The sequence below is a fragment of the Eleginops maclovinus genome, chromosome 1 (assembly GCF_036324505.1).
Source record: "Eleginops maclovinus isolate JMC-PN-2008 ecotype Puerto Natales chromosome 1, JC_Emac_rtc_rv5, whole genome shotgun sequence".
Lineage (NCBI taxonomy): Eukaryota > Metazoa > Chordata > Actinopteri > Perciformes > Eleginopidae > Eleginops > Eleginops maclovinus.
The window spans coordinates 20,125,732-20,146,806 of record NC_086349.1 but is presented as its reverse complement, the minus strand read 5'-3'; the positions used below and the strand labels follow the sequence as shown (position 1 = coordinate 20,146,806).

The 21,075-nt window shown below is 39.9% G+C and overlaps 3 protein-coding genes across 6 annotated transcripts in view; 1 reads left to right on the top strand and 2 right to left on the bottom strand.

Moving 5' to 3' along the window:
- Nucleotides 1-7,764, bottom strand: part of col9a3 (collagen, type IX, alpha 3) — a 16,168-nt gene extending 8,404 nt beyond the window's left edge. Inside the window, exons 1-8 of one of the 2 annotated variants that reach the window (XM_063888539.1) lie at nucleotides 7,474-7,764; nucleotides 6,528-6,596; nucleotides 5,199-5,234; nucleotides 4,590-4,661; nucleotides 4,347-4,400; nucleotides 2,654-2,689; nucleotides 1,144-1,167; nucleotides 876-929 (exon numbers count right to left, since the gene is read on the bottom strand). In XM_063888539.1, coding sequence (XP_063744609.1) covers nucleotides 876-929; nucleotides 1,144-1,167; nucleotides 2,654-2,689; nucleotides 4,347-4,400; nucleotides 4,590-4,661; nucleotides 5,199-5,234; nucleotides 6,528-6,596; nucleotides 7,474-7,539 — 411 coding nt within the window. In that variant the 5' untranslated portion in view covers nucleotides 7,540-7,764. The remainder of the gene's footprint in view (nucleotides 1-875; nucleotides 930-1,143; nucleotides 1,168-2,653; nucleotides 2,690-4,346; nucleotides 4,401-4,589; nucleotides 4,662-5,198; nucleotides 5,235-6,527; nucleotides 6,597-7,473) is intronic. The other variant, XM_063888549.1, reaches the window with a different exon arrangement.
- LOC134867769 (potassium channel subfamily K member 15-like) lies at nucleotides 1,961-21,075 on the top strand. 2 transcript variants are annotated; one of them, XM_063888581.1, is made up of 5 exons: nucleotides 1,961-2,142; nucleotides 3,941-3,999; nucleotides 18,308-18,581; nucleotides 18,676-19,048; nucleotides 19,255-21,075. In XM_063888581.1, exons 4-5 carry the CDS (start codon nucleotides 18,751-18,753, stop codon nucleotides 20,259-20,261), a joined length of 1,305 nt encoding a protein of 434 aa, XP_063744651.1. In that variant the 5' UTR covers nucleotides 1,961-2,142; nucleotides 3,941-3,999; nucleotides 18,308-18,581; nucleotides 18,676-18,750; the 3' UTR covers nucleotides 20,262-21,075. The 2 variants fall into 2 exon arrangements, 1 of the variants encoding a protein (XP_063744651.1); XR_010166181.1 differs by lacking the exons at nucleotides 18,308-18,581; nucleotides 18,676-19,048; nucleotides 19,255-21,075 and adding an exon at nucleotides 12,668-13,269.
- On the bottom strand, nucleotides 9,142-14,511 carry ogfr (opioid growth factor receptor). Of its 2 annotated transcripts, XM_063888569.1 has the most exons (8): nucleotides 14,358-14,511; nucleotides 13,782-14,153; nucleotides 13,189-13,254; nucleotides 12,935-13,016; nucleotides 12,763-12,841; nucleotides 12,226-12,292; nucleotides 11,656-11,804; nucleotides 9,142-11,567 (listed from the first exon to the last, which is right to left on the bottom strand). In XM_063888569.1, exons 2-8 carry the CDS (start codon nucleotides 13,905-13,907, stop codon nucleotides 10,478-10,480), a joined length of 1,659 nt encoding a protein of 552 aa, XP_063744639.1. In that variant the 5' UTR covers nucleotides 13,908-14,153; nucleotides 14,358-14,511; the 3' UTR covers nucleotides 9,142-10,477. The 2 variants fall into 2 exon arrangements, with proteins under 2 accessions (XP_063744639.1, XP_063744629.1); XM_063888559.1 differs by having other exon boundaries at nucleotides 13,782-14,495.

Below are 21,075 nucleotides of genomic sequence, written 5' to 3'. Positions count from 1 at the left end.
TGCTCTCAGTCATAATAATCAGTTGCAGTTTTAAAGTAACACTTGGCGTTTAGAAAAGGTGACACTTGAACGCTTTTTAAAAAGTGGGAAGGTTTCTCTGTGCTCACTTAAATCTGAGTTTAGGACATGTACCTCTGAGCGGTTTGGTGACACTACAACTTGTAATGGTATGCTAATTAAAAACCTCAAGCACACTGACAGCAGACATTTCAGTGAAGCAGGAGATATCTTGTTAGTAAAGCTTTTAAGTCAAAAATATGTGCATATTGATTCTGAATCCCTTAATAAGGTCGAAAAAGATACAGTAGAATTTATAACATGGCTGTTCACTCAGATTCAAATTATTATTCCAAGCATGTCTTTAAACTTTGGAGGGGAACTCTAACTTCCTAAATTAGAAATCACATTACAAAAGGTGGTAAATAGTTTGTGTGTATACTCTTTTTGACACCTTGCTGTATTTCTGTATAGTATAGTACCTGTATTTTTAATGCTAACCCCGCAAGATGAATTCTGACCCACACAATAAAATACCTTCCCAATACTGCTAATAATACTTAAGCATCTTCTGATATTGAGCAAGTATAAGAATTGAATGATCAAAATATGATTTAAGGGAAATTTAGGGCAATGTTTAGCTGAGGGTAAAAAAATCAAAACACACCTGCATCCCAATCACTATCACATTTACTGTTAACTGCAGAGGCTTGTGTATGAATATTGCTGCAAATGTTCACCAAAATGTAGTTATTTGTAGCAAATTAAGTATTTAATCATACCTAAATCTATAAAAGATAACACAAATCTCAATTGAACAGGATGTGACTGAAAATGACGAGAAGAAGTGTAATTGTAGAGATCAGACAGATACTCACCGCTGGACCGTGGGGTCCGACTCCGCCTGACAACCCGTTGGTTCCAGGAAGTCCCTGAAAACAAAAGACACCGAGTGTTGGCATGACATCAAAGTGCAGAGTAGATATATAACACACAATCAGTGAAAGGATTTGTAATTTTATGTACAAGAACACTTTTCCAGGATGCAAAGTAGATATTGTATTATGTAAAGACGATAGGAATACATCAAAATATCCATCTTTCTGCTCATAGGAGTGATATGAAAAGAGAGTAACGTGTACTCACTGCAGCGCCTGGTCTCCCTCTGCCCTACGGAAGACACAGGAGGGCAAATTAAGTCACAAACACCAAGAGGATGATTAGATTTACTCACAGCATCAATATCCACCACGGGATGTGTTGCTGCATTGAATCCGCTTTGAAGGTTACCTCAGGTTATTGCTGTGAACTAGAGATGCGCCTTTACAGTCCAGATAGATCAGAGAAAACTGCAGATTATATATAATGTGCCGTTGTGATTACCGTGGTGTCAGCTGGAGTTCAACTAACCTGTGTCTCTACTCCCCGTAGACATAGGTTGGTTTATAATATTTTGATCAATCAGAATGGTCGCCACCAATATTTGATGTCTGTGCTTTGCAGCCCCTCCGATCCTGTCTAACCCATTCCATTTCCCTTATACCCTGCACTGCAGCAAACGTTTATATGGAAATGAATAATACACAAAAACTGGTCGGCCATTGTAGTCGTTGATCTACTAAGGTGTACATTATTTATTTCATTGTAGATACAGGTGTTAAACTACGATGTTGTTGTTGTTATTATGTCCCTACGGATGTTAAGCCCTTGCCTGCAGCTCACTGATTATCTAAACCTATTCAAAACACTGACACACAAATCCTCCACTATGCACCAAACATGCTACTGATTCCAACCCCACAGTACAAATATTATTGTCAGTTTATAATTTGTTCTAATTTGGTTTTATTTTATTAAATTAAGCCTTTTTTTTCTAATATTCAAATGAAGTGTCTCCCTTTTGCTATGGCCCATTGGTTGGTAGTGTAACTGGCCGTGTACTGCAGGTGCTGGCCGGCGCAGGTGTTGGTTGTTTTGGTGCTGATTAGTTGGAGTGTTGCAGCTGTGTGCTGGTTTGGCTTCACGCTTTGTTACCACAGCTGCTATTCTTGGGTCTGGTTTGCATTTTCTGGAAGATTCGCCATGTGTTTTCTGCAGGAAGTGGTTTTGTGACCTGCGCTCAGATGGTTGTGTGCTGTTCAGACGGTAAGTGTTAACTGTATAGAATCCAGGGGCTACTTAAACCTGGTTTATTAGAGGCCTGATTTTACAAGTGCAGCATTTGAATTCCAAGCATGAAATTCTCCTATGCAGTGAAAGTATTTGGTGAAAGGGTCAGGGGTGTGTAGCCAAATCATTTTTTGGGTGTTTTATTATTATTATCATGGTTAAAACCACACACATTTGTTCTCGGTTCACATCTTGCAATTGTGTGCGTGGTTTAATGGTATTTAGTCCACCTGTCTTATGACGGAGTTTGGATGACAGAGAGGGTGAGCTGGATCAGATATTCTCTGTTGACTGTACAGTTTGGTCCTGCTTTAGTAATTTTTCCTTTCTTTTCTTTGTTAAACATCCTGAAAGTTCAGCATGGACTCTTATTGGAAATGTGTAAAAGGTGTCTTCAGGGATAATATGATCACTGTAACATTAAGGAGCAACTGCTGAGATTCTCTGTGATGTTTCTTAGGTGTTGCATAGTATGTGGTGTACTTACAGGAGCTCCAGGTGGCCCGGCAGGCCCAGCGTCACCCTGGAGAGAAGAAGGCAAAATCTCACATCAACCTCTCTGACGTAATCAAACCAAAAAAGCCGTGAAATCCTAAACTCTTTGAACATGATCCTGATCTATGTGTGGACATAATGGAACAATTTTTTGTTTTTCTTCCTTGTTGTACTATTAAAACTTTAACAGATTAATATGTTGTCAGAGGAAGTATGTTTATTCAGCCTACCACTTATGGATTTCATTCAACAGCTCTTTCCGAGTTATTGTAAGGGTTATTTCTATAAGGCTTGCGTACGATAAGGGTCTGTTGTGCCTGACATAACTACTAGTCACATTCCACCTATAGACACAATAAGAGAAAAGGAGAGTTTTAACAATATATGACAAGTAATAATCAATGAATCAAAAGAATTTAGATTTTTTTTTTCAGCTGTATGTCATAAATAAGTGGAAGATCTCAAATATTTGGCAATAATTGCAATCAAATTTCTAGTTACACATAAGGTCATCTGGGCATCTCCAAGCATTTTTGGTCGGATACTTGTTCGGCGTATGTCTTCTTCTTTCCTTTACTAACTTCAGTTAAGGTTTCACGTCATTAATTATTTCTGCCGTTAAAAACAAACTACTTCTACAAAATCGTTCGTAGAAAAAACTGTTACATTGTGGTTTCTGGTGTTGCTCCTCCTGACTAACCCCCCATGACCATTTCTCTTCCTTCTGTAACTCTTTGTTTACCTCCTTCACAGCTGTATTTGTGCTGTCTCAGAGGTGAGAGGGCAAAAGAAAACAGTCCTAACGCAGTGGTGTTATTTATTCACTGCATTCCTCAGTGTGCAAACGAGACAACAAAGTACACTGGGGCACACACATTTCAAACAATGGATGTGAGTTAGCCTGAAATGACCTAGAATACATCACTTAATCTGAATTGAGAAAATAAACAGTCATTGTTGTTAGCTGATTACTACTTACACCAGTTTATGCTCCGTCTCAAACAACTCCAACATTGTGATCCTGCACTATGAACCAGCCGTGACAGTGCAGTAATCTGAGTAATTATGGACACTGGTTGATGCCAGTTTCCTCATTAGGTTGGCTAATTAGCTCAGAGCCGGAGGGGTTATCTGTCCTGACAGTGAATTTGCAGTTTCACAGCAGAAGTCCCTCAATCTTTATACTTGTATAACTTAATATTACATGTGAGAAATAAACGTCCTCCTACTGCATACTGTATGAACATGTGATAATTCTGTCGTCTTTTGTGTCTCTCAGATGATAAAACCACGCTCCCTCAGCACCGGGGTGGCAGATCTTCCCCTACAGTCCAACAGGTTGGTGGGAAACATTTAGCATTCCGGGCCGGATTAGGAGAGCAGCAAGAAGTAAATCCCATTCTGATCCCTCATTAAAAATATTCCCACCAGGAGGGAGAACTGTCTAGACAAATCAGTGCTGACTGAGGAAACACTGGCCATGTCCCTGTTAGATCCTCCTATAAACATCTTCATATAGCAGCACCAAACGAACAGGTCTGTGCCTACATGTATCTTACTCATGGCTGACTTCAACTGGTTTATTAATGGGGGGGGCAGGTTAAAGTGGATAAGCTCTTAAAAACTAAATTGGGTGCATCCTTAAGAGTATCCTCTGCAAGATCAAAAGAGTAAGACACACTTACGGCTTCCCCTGGGGGTCCATCCTTCCCAGCAGGGCCATCAGGACCTGTCAAACCCTGAAGAGCAAGCAAATATCTCTGTTAACATCACGTGCGCTGCTCGTGTTATTTTAAACATCAGCCGATAGTTATTTCACATTTATAACAGAGACGATTAGGCTTTACATCCTTAAATCGATTGACGGAGACAAAACATGGTGTGTTGGTAGTGTAAAGGTGGTCTGTGTGTGTGTATTAGACACTTACGTCTACTCCTGGTAGTCCTGGCAGGCCTGATTTTCCTGCTTCCCCTGGTATTCCTGCTTTCCCTTTGGGACCCTACACAGATAAAGATTGGTCAAATAGTGCTCAAGAAAAAAATGTATATGAACAACATGAATTGCTCCATAAAAGCACTTTACGGGTGTGTTTCCCTATCTGACTGTACAGAAATTGGCAGGGGTAAGAGTCAGAAAGAGGGAGAGTATTGTAATTTCACCTGTCAGAAGGCAGGGGAACAGCAATTTTGTGATTTTTGTTGTGATTTAATTGTTTGTATTGACATATTTTCACATAAAACAACTTTCCCGTGTGCCTGGCTCATTGCATTGGGAGGACATCAATTCTCTTTCTGTATCAGGGTTTAATGCGTGTGTGAACTGGTGGTGAAGTTTAGGAGTTGCAATAGGTTTTTAGTTCTAAATTGGGCACACTGATAAACAGGTTGAACTTATTAAACACTGTTATATTTGTAAGTCAAGAGGATTGTTCAAAGAAAACCTAAATAGCATTTTGCAGGGCCTCGCTGAAATGTTGACATGTTTATTTTAATACAGTCACCAATTAAAACTGACTTGACTGGTTGGTAATACTTACTGCTTTGCCCGGCAGTCCAGCAGGTCCATCTTTGCCCTGTTAATGAAAAAGGAGGAAACTATATATCATAGCCTGACAAAACGTGCAGCCTATTCATTCACCTAAATATTTCTGGAGACGACAGTGTTCAACTGTAAGGACAGAGTTTTGGGTTAAAATCCCTCAATCGCTTCAGTGTAATACCAACAACAGAACCTAGAGCAGTGAGCCCTATAAGTAAAAAGGTTGTGCTGTTTAGCTTCAGCAGAGACTGGGGGAAGAACAAACACCACTAAACCGACCCGCTGCCGACCGCTCACATGATGAAGGCTTCAGTTTGGTTTGTGCAGGGGGCTGAGGGGCAGGGAGGAGGTGTGAGGAGAAACTCTAGATGGTCTCACCGGGTTGGGGAATGTATGAATGGGCCCTCTGTGTGCCTAACTGCAGTCACAAAAATAATCACAACTAAAGACTTCCTGAAAAGGCTATACAATATTCACAATGTCGTTCTTCATTTAAAATAGAAAGTTTGACAAAAATCAAAGACATGAATGTCAAGGATATAAAGGGTTAACCTTGTTACCCAAGTTTTCTTTTAAATTGGCTAACCCATAATTAAATTTCCTTTCATCACCTCCATTTTTAACCATATAAGAACACCCTTTATAACAGCAAACTTCGTAAAACAGTAAGACCCCTTACATTTCAGATGATTGTTATTGTGTTGTCCGCATTTATTGACAAGACACATGATTGCCTACACAAATTAGGCTCACTGATAGGACATTGCAAAATAAAGAAGAAAAGCCGTCCACATTATGAATACAATCTAAGCTTTGATAGGTTGAAAGTGAAGGGATAGCTTTTTTCAATACCAACTCCATTTAGTTGACACCCTTAAACCCTGCCTACCTGTTATGCATGGTTATGATTTCATACGTGTAGGAGGGACTTTGGGAGGAGTCAATGCGATAAAAAGTAACATCTACACACATTTCAGCCACATTTATGCACAATGAAAACACTTTCTGGCATAAGTAACTGGGGGGGTTGTTCTAAATACTATATGACAAAGATGTGAAGCAACTGAGCCCAACTCAGTGCAAACTATGATTTAAGAGAATGTGGCACACATTTACAAATATTTTGAGGGTGGATCATCATATTTCATTCGACAGCCAATTTTTTCATGAAATAATAATAATCAGTTATTACTCAAAACAGAGAACCCCCGTTCAAAAGAGGGGATACCCATTTGCCTACTCACAGGAGTTGGTTGAATCTTAAGCATACATTATAAGGCACACTAGCTTAAAGTAAAAATAAGCTTTAGCAATCTAGTCAACTCACATCGGTGCCATCCTTTCCTTCTGGCCCTGGGGGTCCTTGTGGCCCAGTGGCTCCTCTGGGGCCCGGTCTCTGTAACAAAATTAATAATCAAAATCAGGCATCTCTAACTGAGTAGTATCATGCAGCCTCTCAACATCACAAATAATGTAGAAATTGCATGGGTGGTGGTGGTGGTGGTGTGACAACATAGAGAAGATGAGGAAAGGTTGTTTTACTTGGCCATGGTAAAAACTTGCCACAAAATCAAGAAAGTTAAATATTTCTAAACATGTAACTAGAGATGCTCAATTCAATTGCAAACCATGATGCACATAGCCAAGTGTACAGACGCTTTAGATTTCCCCTTAAGCACTTAATGAAGGCTTAAGTAGATTTATAAAAACTACTTTTCTATGAAGATGCAAATACATCAGTAATTCATAGTTTATCTAAACAAAATAAATGTTTTCTACTGAGGTCTTTCTAATTGAGCTCCTGCTCCAGGGAGCCTGAGCGAACAGAGGTGGCATTGTGTGCAAGGGCACTGATCTCCAATTCGTGCATTCCACAGGTTCAGGGGAAAACATAACCCCAATTTCACCAAATAATGCGATAGGCACAGCCACCTGCACACAATTAGACTGATATGAGAGAGAAAATAGGCCTGCAAAACCAGAGACGATATACTAACATCCACTCAACGATAATTATACAAGAAGAGTAAGGAGTGCAAAACATCAGAGTAAGCATCAGGTTTTATGTTGGAAAGTATCAAGAATGCAGGTCAGGGCTTAAGCAGCTGTAAAAGAGGGCATTGTCATCACCATCTACACATTCATTATCAATATATGGGCCCACAGGTGACATTTACCTTTGGCAAGTTAATAAACTTTAAACGCTATCAGCATAAACTAACATCCGCATTAAGACAAGATCAGCCGGCTAACTGAGGGGATGCAATCCTTACCTGGGCTGAGGATGATGTCAAAAGCTGGCACAGTAAGAGCACCCAAAGTGCAGACAACACCGCCATGTCTCCTCACAAATCCGAGATTATGCGGAAAAGGTCAAAACCCCGGTTCCCGTTCCTCTCTCTCTCTCCCCCCCAACGACGGCACGGATCCTCTCTTTACCTTACGGCGCAAAACTCCTGAATGGCTTCCTCTTTGCGTCCAGATAAACCCGAGCCTCCAGCCGAAGGGGCTGAACTCAAAGTGGCTCACTGACTGCACACAGGGGTGAGGGGGTGAGGAGGAGAGTGAGGGAGACAGACCGCTCAGGCAAAACAAATTTCGGGCACCTAGAAAGTGGGCTGAGTTTAAAACGCTAGAAATATGCAGGGGTCCATGCTTTGACCAATTGGAAAGTGGCAAAAAAACGTTCTAGGATACTGTGTAGAGTTAAACTGTAATGATTTAAAGGGCTACTCCCATAATTTAGTAGACTATTACACTTCCAAAAAGGTTGGGAAGACTTTTTCAAAAAAGGACCAGGCCCAGACATCGTAAACTCTCAAGAAAGCTGGATCCTACATTTACCATAATGCAATTCAACAGTAAATCTTCATTGTGTCCCCCTGCCGAGTGCCCACTCTAGATTATGAAAGAGGTCCAATGTGATGACTGATAAACAATCAAAACCCAAAGATAGTTTACCATCACATCAGACAAAAAGTGAATCCCTATAATTTGGTTTCTTTGATAATTGAATACCATATTGTGCTAAAAAAATATATATTTTCTGTCAATCGACAAATTCATTACCCCAGATGAAGCACATCATCATACTTTAGAGCAGCTGGGTGTCCAAACTTTTTTCACCGAGGGCCACATACAGAAAAATATACGGAGAGCTGGGCCACTTATAGAGGTGAATATTGTCTCAAAAGTTAAGTTATAAGTTAGCAAAACAAATCAAATGTAGGTGAATAATGCGCGATACTTGAAAAAGCTTTCAGAAAAAAACAGCCTACATCCCGTCTGTCTTTAGGCTCATTAATATATTTGAACTTGAGAAGTACAATAAAAGACAAGCGAAAGTTGAATGTGTGGGCCATATTCCATGACTTTTAGAATTTGCAGAGGGCCGATTCAAACTGGCCTGCGGGCCGCATTTGGCCCCCGGGCCGTGGTTTGGACACACCAGCTTTAGAGGCATATAATACAAATGTCGCGTCTAACAATGATCTACATGAAGAGGAATATCTTTCATTATCAGAAGTTTAATCTCAGTATTCTCAATCTAATTTTAAAATAAATCAGTAAAACGAATGAAATGTTTATTTATGGTCTACGGTACAGAAAATGGGTAGACCTATAGATAGGAATGAACAGTGCGTCAAACAGCAACAGTATTTATTTTCTACTGTCCTTACTCACACCCTCGACTCCACACTGGTCTGAACAAACTGATCTGCCTCCAAACATCTTCCCTCTTTTGTGAGTCACATAACTTCACTGATGCTTGGTCTGTTTGCTGGTAAGAAACTGATATTTATGGCTTAACTGAGGGCTGCTTCTGCACTGGAAAATCAAGAAAGAGACTCAGGAGCATAAGATTATATATCCTGATAACTGCTATCTAATACATTATGAGATTCATGCCTTGGGTACACACAGGGACACTTCATAAAAGCTTCAAAAAATAGTATAACTTTATTCTGCTTTGTTAACAGCCAGGTATTTAGTTGGGCGAAAAAAAGTCATTATATAAACAATTCAGCATTTTTGTAAAGGTATTACCATTTCAATATGTAAATATCATAAGTTCAATAACTAATAGTGAAAATTAAGTGCAGATATAAAAAGATGCATCCATATACTCACCCTGGCTTGTTAATTTTCATGGACTTCACTCATGTCAGATTAACACACAGTGGACGTTAAATTATAGCTTTATCAGTTTGCCGAAAAAATATACAATCAACCAGTCTTATCACATTTTTGGCAATGCTCTCAATTGTTAAAAAAAAGAAAAGTTTACTTCCCAAATCTGCATGAAAACATACAGACGGTGCAACATCAATGAAATATAACTTTAGAGACATTCTTTCTTAAATCTATTTGATCAGCGGCATCCAGCAGAAACACAAACCAGTACAGATTATTTTTACTCACACAAAAACAGCCCAAAGAGAAAAAAAGCTTTTTCCAATTTCCAATAATCATTTTTAAGTGCAAAAACAAAATTATATTGTGATAATATGAGGTGTTAAAAGGCTGAAACCATCGTTTAATTGATATACATTAATAATAGTGCTTTGTTTTCTCTAGAGATATTAAATATCAGCATTAGTCATTACCATATTAATCAATGTTTTTCTTATTGTCAACAAATCCCATGGAAAGACAAAATGAAGGTTTTGAATGTGTATCTGAAGCGCCATATACAGTAGCTTACTCCACTGTTACACATTATTCTATTGGCCATAAACGGTTGCACTGCTCATTTTCAGTCAACCTCACATCGCACTGTTCTGTTTTGTGAGTATTTAGAGCAAGTAAATACTCCCAAAACTGAAATAATCCTCAACAAAACACAATCTAGTCCTGTTTGTGTTATATTATATAAATACGTCACTTGTCATCCAATTAATCAGCCCTTACAAAGAAAGAAAACAGTCTATTTTTGAAGTATTTGCTAGCAAGCTAACAATGCTAACACGTTTACAGTCTATGGTACTTTGAGTCCCCCGTTGGTTTTGACCTTTCCATGCGATTTGTTGGCAATAACAAAATAATAGAATATCACCAGCCTTCTTCTTTAATATTGTCTGATGGCCACCTGGAGTCACATCCAGTCCCACATTTAACAAATTCGTATACTCCTTCAAAGTGAAAAGAATCAATATCTAAACATCAAATATAGTAGAAATAAGGCCTAGGATTTTTTTTTTTTTTAACGTAACACTCTGTCCCTATATTACATTTAATTTCAAGATCAAATTAATACATTTCCTCAGATTACCCATTTCATGAACTCCCCATATTTTGATCTGAACACAGCGGGATTGAATCCATTTCTATATCCTCCGTCTTCTTCCCGTTTGTCTGCTCAGCCGCACCTTTGTCGGCGCTCGTCTCTGACCCATTTGTCGCCAACACATTTGACGTTTCTTCCTTTTCCTTCTTATCTGGCACTTGATTAAAATCAGTCCTTGGGATTTTTTCCTCTATCCCAGAGGAGAGAGAGGGTGAATGTTTTGCGGTCTTAGCGGGGGCTTGGGCTGAGGTGCTCGTTTGACCGGTGGCTTTATTAGCACCAGCTTTCTCCTCCGTCTGCTCGCTGGCAGAGTCCCCAGCAGGGCCGTTGCTTGGCAGCACCTTGTCATCTTCTCTCTTCTTCTTCGGTGGTTTTTTCGTGTCTGCATCCTCATCTGTTTGCATAATGACATCTGGTTCCGGGATGGGGTCCTTTGAGTTGTTGGCTAATGTTTCCTTGCTGTCTGCACAGGGCTCTGCCTTTGCCGTCGCAGAGTCAGGACTGGGCGACTGATCCATTTCGTCAACATCATCTGTGGAGTCATTTCCATTCTCCACAATTTCATCATTAGACTCTGTGTTCCCATTTCCGACATTCTCTGCTTCTGGTTTTGTTTTCTCAGGGGACGCCTCCGACAGTTTGCTCTTGTCTTTACTTGCCGTTTTATCAGTTTCATTCTGAGCCTTGTTATCAAGTTCATCCTCTTTTTGTTGCACAACTGCTTCTCCATCTTTGCTTTTACTTCGTAATGTGGACTCATCCTTTCCATCTCCATTCCCTACACCGTCAGATCTTTTCTCTGCCTTCCTGAGTTGTTTCTGGATTTTTTTGGGACACCACACAAACTTATCCTTTGGTTCAAAGTGAAGGTAGGCAAAGCGCAGAAGATCCTGACGTTTCTGCTTGTCCAGGACAGCAAACAGGAAGTAGTCGAGCACGCTGCGCTTCACACTGCTGAGGGTCTTCTTGACTAATGTCTCTTCTAGAAAGAAGCGCACGAGTGGGGCCTGGTAGTGCTCAAAGCCCAGCTCTCCGAGGCTCTTCAGGATGCGAGTGATGCGCAGGTTGTTGTGCATATTCCTGCGAGAGAGCATACAGTTGGAGCAAAAATTCAGAAAAGAAATGTATATCCACAACTTTATTTAAGATAATTATTTTAAATATTTACCGTTCAAGGTTTCCAAATCGCTCCTTCCAATTATCTGCTCGTTTGACTTCACCCGTCTCTTTGTTGACCAAGCGCATTCCATAGAAGCCCAACATGAGTTCATAGGACTCGACTAGTCTCTTTTTGGCATCCTCATTCTTCTTGAAGGCCTAATGAACATACACAATAATTGCAAAATATAACAAACTACATGTAGGACAACTTTTTTGATTGCATGCAACATTGTAAAAACACACACCTGATATTCAACAGTAAGAGCCGAACGCTTAAGTAGAATTCGAGGCATGTTATAATTTGAATAATGTACAGTAGGGAGGTGACGGGAAATGAGGATTTGGAGGAAGGATGACATGACGCCAATGCTTTTCCTGTTTGTTTAAGATGGAAATAAACACTCAACCTATGACTGACATGATATTAAACAAACTTTTGCAGCCGTTTTTTGGGGGATTTAAAATGCAGTTTGAAGCAATTCCTACATAATACATCACTGCTGATAAAGAAAATGCACAATTAAGTGTTCGGTAGAGTGTTCATTTAAAGACTTGTTGTTTTCGATGATACACTTACTTCAATTTCCTTCTTGGTAAGTTCTGAAGCCATGTAATTAACCCCCGGCTCACGCAGTGGAAACAGCCTGGGAGAAACAATGCATACAAATTAAAAATATACTCTTATTCAGGCAAGACCATGAAAAACACCAGATCCAGCTCCAAAGCCTTCTGATTAGACAAAACCTAAAGAACAGACTTAGATCAGAAAGCAACATGAGCTTAATCTTGTTACCACTGGAATTTAATGTCTGCTAGATAATTGTTTTTCTTGTCAAATCTGTGACAAAAGACTTAAACCTTGATCATTTCATTAAGAATAAATAGTCAATTAAGATACTTAACAATGCATGAATGGTTTACCAAAATAGATTTAAACTAAGCTACTGACTTTATACATTTTGCTATTCAGGACGACCCTTTGTTTTACTTTGTTTCCTTATTATCGTCTTGTGTGACAGGTTCCCAAAGGTCATCACCATCAGATGACATAAGGACCGTAACCCAAGACTGAAACCAGCCCAAGCATGCATCACAAGGCGTGAACAATACATACCACTGAATGTACGAGTGAACTCTCTCCAGTCTCTTGTAGTCATTTTTCCACTCTTTATGAAATGATTCAATGTAGACATCTGTGGAAACATTTTTAAAAAGCATCTTGTCACTGCACACAAACTTTTCAAAAGACTGAACATGTTTTGTAAGAAAAATCAAATATATATTACCATCAGGTGCAGAGGGAAATTTATTCAGATAAAACTGCAAATTGTTCATTTTGTCTTCTGAGCACTCGTCATCTGTAAGATTCTGTCAAAATAGAAAAACACACACTTTGAGATCTTAATTGAGGTGCACAAGATGTTTATTTGCAGTGGTGTGAAGTAACTAAGTAGATTTACTCAAGTACTTTATTTAAGTACAAGATCTGAGTACTTCTTCCACCTCTGTTTTTGGTTCAGGTATCTGTGCGGGTACTTACCGGATATCCCCTCCTGTAGTTCTGCATGTCCTTTGCTGCTCTCATGTTCCTGGGCGTGTGATGCCACTATACATAAAAGCGAAAGTGAAATTGACAGGCACAGCGTTGCACTGTATAACATATAAATTGTTATAATTCACATGATTCAACCTTCTCTGATTCATTATTCCTAATAACACGACACGTAATGTTTCTAATGACAGTATAAACATGTATAACGTTATTACGTACAGTACAAGTTGACATATAAGGCCAAGCTAATCCATTTCCTATTTCCGCAGTAGGGCTTAACACGTATCTAATTTATAATAAATGTGGTTACAAATTACACGATTCACAGGAACCACAACAAGTAGGACAGCATATTTAAACGTAACACCAGCGACTTGTAACCCCTCAGAGTAAGCTAACCTCAGAGGATAGCTAGGCTAGTTAGCATCCTGCTGCAGAGGCTATCATTAGCTTTCCAGCCGTGGTAACACTGGCAAACGACTGGCCAGGTGCAAAGCAATGAGTTACAAGTAAACATACAACATTGTAACATATGATTTAAGTCCACTGTGGCTTAAGCGAGTCATATTTAAAACACCTACTAAATTCCAGGCGGATTTGTTTTTGTCTTGGCAGGACCGTCGGGTCTGGCTCTCTCCGGCCGGGTCGTCTCCATCACTCTCTGTGTCCCAGGTCGAGTCGTACTCGCAAACACAGTCGTCCTCCATGATTAAAAAAAAAAGATATTACTGTGACTATCTAAGGCTATGTAGACGTGGAGTCTTAAGCACTATATATAAACGGGCATGCATCAAGTTACACTCGCATTTTCAGGTTAGTCGAGGACGGTCAGCCCTAACCATCCGTCTCTCAGGTCTACCATCGTCAGACAGCGGCGCCGGTGGCGGCTGCAGTACTGATGGTGCCTTCAGGTGCCGCCCTCTCTGAATAGGAATTATTTACGCTCTCATAACCTGACGCACATTGGCCGTTAATTTGAAAACAAAACACTTACTTTGAATTTGATTATTGTCAGCAAAAATATTCAATCCACACATTTCGCCTCCTCAAAATGTCTCCAGTATTTATTTTGTTAATGATGAAATGTAACTATACAAACAAATAAATTAAATGTTGCAAAAGTACAATGCCCAACAATTTTACCAATTTCTACACACCTTAATTCTTGGTTGACCACTTCTTTTCTTTTTGTTTAATCAGCTTTTTGTTCATAATGCTCTCAGTTTGAATTCATTTAACGAACAGTGTCATGTGCCTTTTCCCGCTTCGTTGTGGTGTCATTTGTCATTTAATGCGGATGTTAATGTGCTTTCAAAGAAATTGTCAAATTTCCGACAGATTTGAAGGTAGCACACGGTGATAGAAACAGCAGCCAGCTTGATATGAGTCAGACTCTTTAAGTTTCTTTTTGAGACTATTTAGCAAAACTATTCCACTTGACTGTTATATCACAAACAAACAACAGTATTGCTATCATAGAAGCATTGCCAACTGATAACTGACTAAGAAATGATAGCACCATATAATTTCCCTTGGGATAAATACACAAGATTTACAGATTTAGTCAGTCTTTTTTATTATTATTATAAATTATTTTACCTGGGATAAAGAGTGGTAGTCTTTAAAAGTTAGAAAGATTGCTTAAAGAATGGCAAAAGTACAGTTATTGACAGAATAGAACCGAATTAATAGAAATCTATATTTCAATTGTACATACATTTTCATATAGACAATAATATATATTTATAATTATAAAAAGGAAAGATGTGAGGTTGAGATTAAGCAGGTCAGTTTGATATCCTTATTCTTTGCCAGAAACAAACAGTCCTGAAATAATTCAGCCTCCTTTTATTTCCACAAGAAAGAGTTTTACTTTTGTAGATATCTTGTTCCCAGAGGCACTGTGTGAGGAAGTGTTGGTCTCTTACACACTAATATTTCCTGAGTGTCTGTTTAATTTCTTTAGTATTCATGCATCATAATTAGTATTCAGTTCCTATACTGTAAGCACCAGCAGCATGAAGGTATGAGGATCATCATCATTTGCCCATGATTTCCATCCTCTGACTGTAATTGGACAGTAGCATTTATACCAGGCAGTATCTCGCCATCAGAAGGTATAAATAGACTTGTGTATTATCACAGGGGGATTCAATTTTGAATGGCCGCTGGTGTGGATTTCTATTTCTGGTGTTAGTTACTGTGGAAACCAGCGGGCTCTGCAGGCATCCAGTATTTGCTGTAGCTATTTAGTCTCTGCTTTATAAAATGAATTCCCTGTTCTCTTGTTCTCAGAGACGTTCATGCAGATGGAAAGGTTTGTAAATATCTAAAGAGATTTAAAAATGATGTAAACCCAGTCTGGCTGCATTTGTATAAGACTTGACATGAATTTAGTGACTTTTCCTCTTCACCTCCCCCCATTGTAACTGTCAGCTTCCGGCTTCCTGTTTATCTCTGCTGGGGCCTGAAGGGTGGAGTTGGGGCTCATGTGAGGGGAAATGGGTTACCGCAGCTATTTGTCAAATACAGTACATGTTTGTGTTTAAAGTCCTTCCCATGTTCTAACTCACTGATTTATTAAACTGAGGGCTCGGAAATATTTTTCTTTAGGAAACATCTGTATGGCTACCAACACTCGGCTTATTAACACAACCAATGATGATAATTATAAAAAAATATGAAATATCATTTTAGGATATTAGAACTTAGGGGCAAAATGAAAAGCTGTTAATATATACATAAATGAATGCAATCTTTGAACAAAATGTACATTTTTGGTACGTTACGTTAAGTAGGTTTAGATGCTTTTATGTAATTACTTTTGAAGGCATGACTTTGCTATAAAAGTATAGATATTGCTATTTCTACTTAGTTTAAGAAATGATTGTGAGTTGTACGCGATAGCAAGATAAATGTTCTGTTTAAAGCTACATGTAATCATCTATTTCAAGTTTTTTAATATGTGTCTTAAATCTTAAAATGCTTTAGTCACCGGAGGTCAGCAGATCATTATCGTAATTCAAGTGCTTGTAGGTAAATTCACAACTAGACACATCTCTTTGTGTCTTCAGTTCCTCAATCTGTTTCCCTCACTGCTCTGACAACAGGTGTGACCACACACTCTGTACTTTTCTCCTGTCCCTGTCAAAGCACAGCTGCCTTTCCCGGCTCAACACCACCTTTCAATGCTTAAAGTTGAGCTTCTACAGAGGAGCTTAATTTCTGTAAGCCCTTCTCCTGGATTTTGTGAAATTTGCATTTCTTCCCTTCAGAATTGGCAGATGGGCTTTATTTAGTAGAGAAATATGCCTTCAGGCAGAGAGGTCTTCTTTTTCTCGCATGATACCATGTGCATCTTTAAAACCGTTTTCTTCCCTCTGAATTTTTTCAGCATCACAACAGACACTGTGGTAGTTTTATTTTAAACAACGAAAAATAACTTGAAAATTACAAAAAAGAGCAAAAATAAAAAGCAAATCTCAGCGAAATATATTCTTTGGTTAAAGCTTGGAAAAATACATGTTTCCCATTACTGTAGCTTCTACTAAATTGCTCGCTGTCAAACAGCAACGCTGAAAAATACATAATTTTTTACATGAATGAATATAAAACAAATCTAGACAGTAAAATATGCAATAATAATCTTTATGTACCAGAGCCATGGAGGGATTATTCAATGGGTGTATCTGTTCCCAAACCCAAGTGTCAGTGCAAAAAAGCAAAAAATTACCACTTAGAAAAACAAAACAACAGAGAGATGCTTAATGACAACAAATAAGCAAAAAGAAACTCTAGAATGAATTTGATTTGTCAATGTCTCATAATCTGCCAGGATTCAATATTATACATTTAAAAAACCCATGAGGCCTTATGAGCGATTACGTGGACAGTTGATGGCATAAACCTCTTCATTTGTTTCATTGTTCCTTGTGAATGAAATGTTAATGAATATGTTGGATGGTGAAATGTAAGGGAAAGAGCCAAGAACAGAGCGAGAAAAAACAAAATCAATGAAGCATCTCTTTAAGTCTAAATACTTATCCTTGAGCCTGGGCCTGATGGGGATTGATGGGCCTCCTCACTTTGTTCCAGGTCCTGGGGCTTTGAAAAGGATGTGAATACACGCTGTGTGGATTGATGGGTGGCTGTTAGGGCTTCAGGTTCCTCTGTTATCAGTGGAGATGTAATTGATTTATGGAGAGCTGGTTTGAATCACAACAGGGATGCAAGTGTGCTGATTTAGCCACTTATCACAGAAACAGGGCCGCTGAGAGCAGGTTACTCTTTTTGAGAAGAACAAAAGAACACAAAGTAATCCACCTGCAGTTCCCTGCTGACGCTATACCAAATGTGACATGAGGATGGTGCTTTTATTCCCTTTAATCTGATTAACCGTCTGGAGTTTCTTTCTTTTTTTCTATGTTTGTCTAGGAACAAAAATGTTGCCTGACTTGTGACTTGATGTCGTGATGTAATGACACCATAATTCACACAACGAGGGCCCAGATCATTACGCGTGACATATTAGCTCCAGTTTAAGTCTATGCTTCTAGTATGAGTAACCACGGCAACCGGCATCATCTACACTACAGTAGGTTTCCAGAAGCATCTAGTGTAGCAATCGGGCCTCCACACACACACACACACACACACACACACACACACACACACACACACACACACACACACACACACACACACACACACACACACACACACACACACACACACACACACACACACACACACACACACACACGCACGTTCTGAATCCCTACTTTAAGTGATTGGTTATTTACCTTTCTTTAACTTTCTTCACTGTTCACATGATTAATGAAAAATTAAGTAAGTTGGACATAATCAGCCATTCTAAATGTACTCCTAAAGGATGTTTTCATGACAATTGGTCAAACTAACATCAGTTAATTATCATGATTTCTGCTGTTTTGTTATTTCTGCAAAAAAAACACAGCAATTTTAGTTTCCAACAGGTTACATGGGCATTATAAGCTTCACGAGAACTTTTGTCATGGTGTGCATTGCTGCATTAAACCTGGTTGTCGTTTTTCTCCGCCGCTGGATGTTTCCCTCTTTGGATGCACAGTTTTTGAGGCCAGTTCAAGCGCTGTCCATGGTGCTGAACCCCCCTCCTCATGTTGGATTGGTATCTGCCGGGTCGAGTCGGGACCTCACTTGTTGCACACAGCTGTGATAAGACTGAACATTGGTGCAAAAGCTTAGCATGTGTCTTATTCATTACATTACACAACCTTTTTTTATTTGGATCTGCTTTGCGCATGCGAAGAAGAAAGCTGATGCCACTTGCTTAAACAGATGACGGTGTTGAGGGTATCGATCGCTCTCAATGCGCACAGCAGGTAATGCGCTTTTTTTTTGTCATAAACATCTGAAAACATTTCGTAGTTTTTATTTTCCCGCACGTCTCTCCTGCTACTACGTTTCACGTAACAGCCTTTCAACACCAATGTGGAGTGCACGCTGAGGAGCAGTACCACCTGTAACTGTGCCGGTCTACCCCCCACTTTCATGCCGACACCGAGGATGAAGAAGCAAAACATCCGGACCCTGTCGCTCATCCTCTGCATGTTCTCCTACCTGCTGGTGGGCGCCGCGGTGTTTGACGCGCTGGAGTCAGAGTCGGAGAGCTCCCGTAGACGCATCTTGGAGCAGAAGCGCAACGAGATGAAGAAGAAGTACCGCTTCTCCGAAGACGACTACTACGAAATCGAGCGAGTGGTGCTGCAAGCTGAGCCCCATCGAGCCGGAAGACAGTGGAAATTTGCTGGCTCTTTTTACTTTGCCATTACAGTCATTACCACCATTGGTAAGTGGATGTAATTCTTATGTATTCAGAGATTAGAGGTACAGATTTAATATGTTGCTATTACACTGGAGAATTTAAATTGGTTTCTACATCAATGCAACATAAGCGCTTGTTTCAATTGCAGACCAATATAAAAAACAATCAACCTATGCCTTGCTACAATATTCCTCACAGTGTACCTCTCATTTCCACCTCTCTGCATTAAGGTTATGGACATGCAGCTCCAGGCACAGATGCAGGAAAGGTCTTCTGCATGTTTTACGCTGTACTGGGTATTCCTCTGACTTTGGTCATGTTCCAGAGCCTGGGAGAAAGGATGAACACTTTTGTCCGCTATCTTCTACATAAGGTCAAGCAGTGCCTGGGCTGTCGCCGCACCGAGGTATCCATGGAGAACATGGTGCTGGTGGGCTTCCTGTCCTGCATTGGAACACTGTGTGTTGGGGCTGCAGCTTTCTCACACTTTGAGAGATGGAGCTTCTTCCACGCTTACTACTACTGCTTCATCACACTCACCACTATTGGCTTTGGGGACTTTGTGGCCCTGCAGAAGAAGGAGGACCTCCAGGAGAAAACCCCATACGTGGCGTTCAGCTTCATGTACATTCTGGTGGGGCTAACTGTCATTGGGGCCTTCCTGAACTTGGTGGTGCTTCGTTTCCTCACCATGAACACTGAGGATGAGCGGAGGGATGCTCAGGAGAGGGCCTCACTGAAGAGGGACAGAGGGCTTTTAGATGGCTCTCTGAGTCTTCATGTTGTAGAACAGAGCAGAGGCAACTACAGAGAGAGGAACAGGAGCAACGCGGTGCAAAGTCGAAGCCACAGTACGCTCTTCCTCCCGATGGGGGAAGGAACCAGCCGCACTAACCTCATTGCTACCCCAGCAGAGGACCAGGAGAGAAGAAGAAGCCCCTGCAGACACAGGCTGCGTTTTCAGATCAAGGCAGGCAGAGACAGGCCAGAGTCCAGCCTCAGCTCCCTCTGCTCCTGTGTGTGCTACCGTTTGGGGATTTGTGACAGTCCTCTTATGTCCCACGGTGAACACCACGGCTGCCATATCAATTCTGTTTATTACAACTCAGTGTCCTACAGGATTCAGGGCTGCTCTCCGGGCTCCAGGGACAATACTGGACTCTCTTCCCCAGGAAGCACGCTCTCTCCTGGGCACAGCTTCCGTGAGTTCTCTCGTTTGAGGAGAAAGTCGGTTTAAAAGCACCACAGTGAGACAGAGTGTTTGCACAGACTGTATACAGTATTTTCAAAGACCCTGCATTTTGTGTTACACTTTGTTGCATGTCAGAAGACACTGATTCTGTCAAACGAATAAGTTGTCTGCTATTGAAGATATTTCTTTTGTTAGGCAAAGATTACATTTCTTATCTCCTTTCACCATCAGATTATTTATGTTCGTGATTCTGCTGTGTTCCTAGCATGCTAGGAGAAGTAAAGTGCATGCTAAAGAGAATGCAAAGCACACAATGTGAATGCATGAGTGCGATGTACAGATGTAAACAGATGGGCTTTTATTCTACAGTTTTAACAAAAGTATTTTGGATATAGTGTTTATTAATGACTGTATTAACTGTTCAGTTAAGGTATGTAAAATATCCTCAGTAGACTGTGCTTCTGCATCAGACAAAATCACTACATGCCATAGCTAAAAGATGTCATTTTACTTTTATATCAAAAAAGCCTTAAATACCTTTCACCAAGCACATGAGATATGTGGCTACTTAGCTCAGTGAATTTATAAATGGTTTATTACTTATTATTGAAGGGGGGCAGAATAACTTTAACGTGCATTATTCAGCTTTAATGCACTCTAATATAAAGAGATTATGATTTTAAATGACTGATTCTTAAGATGGATGTAGCACACTACCCATATGTAGCAAATTGCAAGTAAACTTCCAAAAATGGTCACTTTCCTGCGAGGGAGGTGTTCCCATGTACTTAGTTTGTAGTCAGATTTGATGTGACTCTCTTACAGTATTGTTTTAATAAACAGAAAGAAAGTACCATTA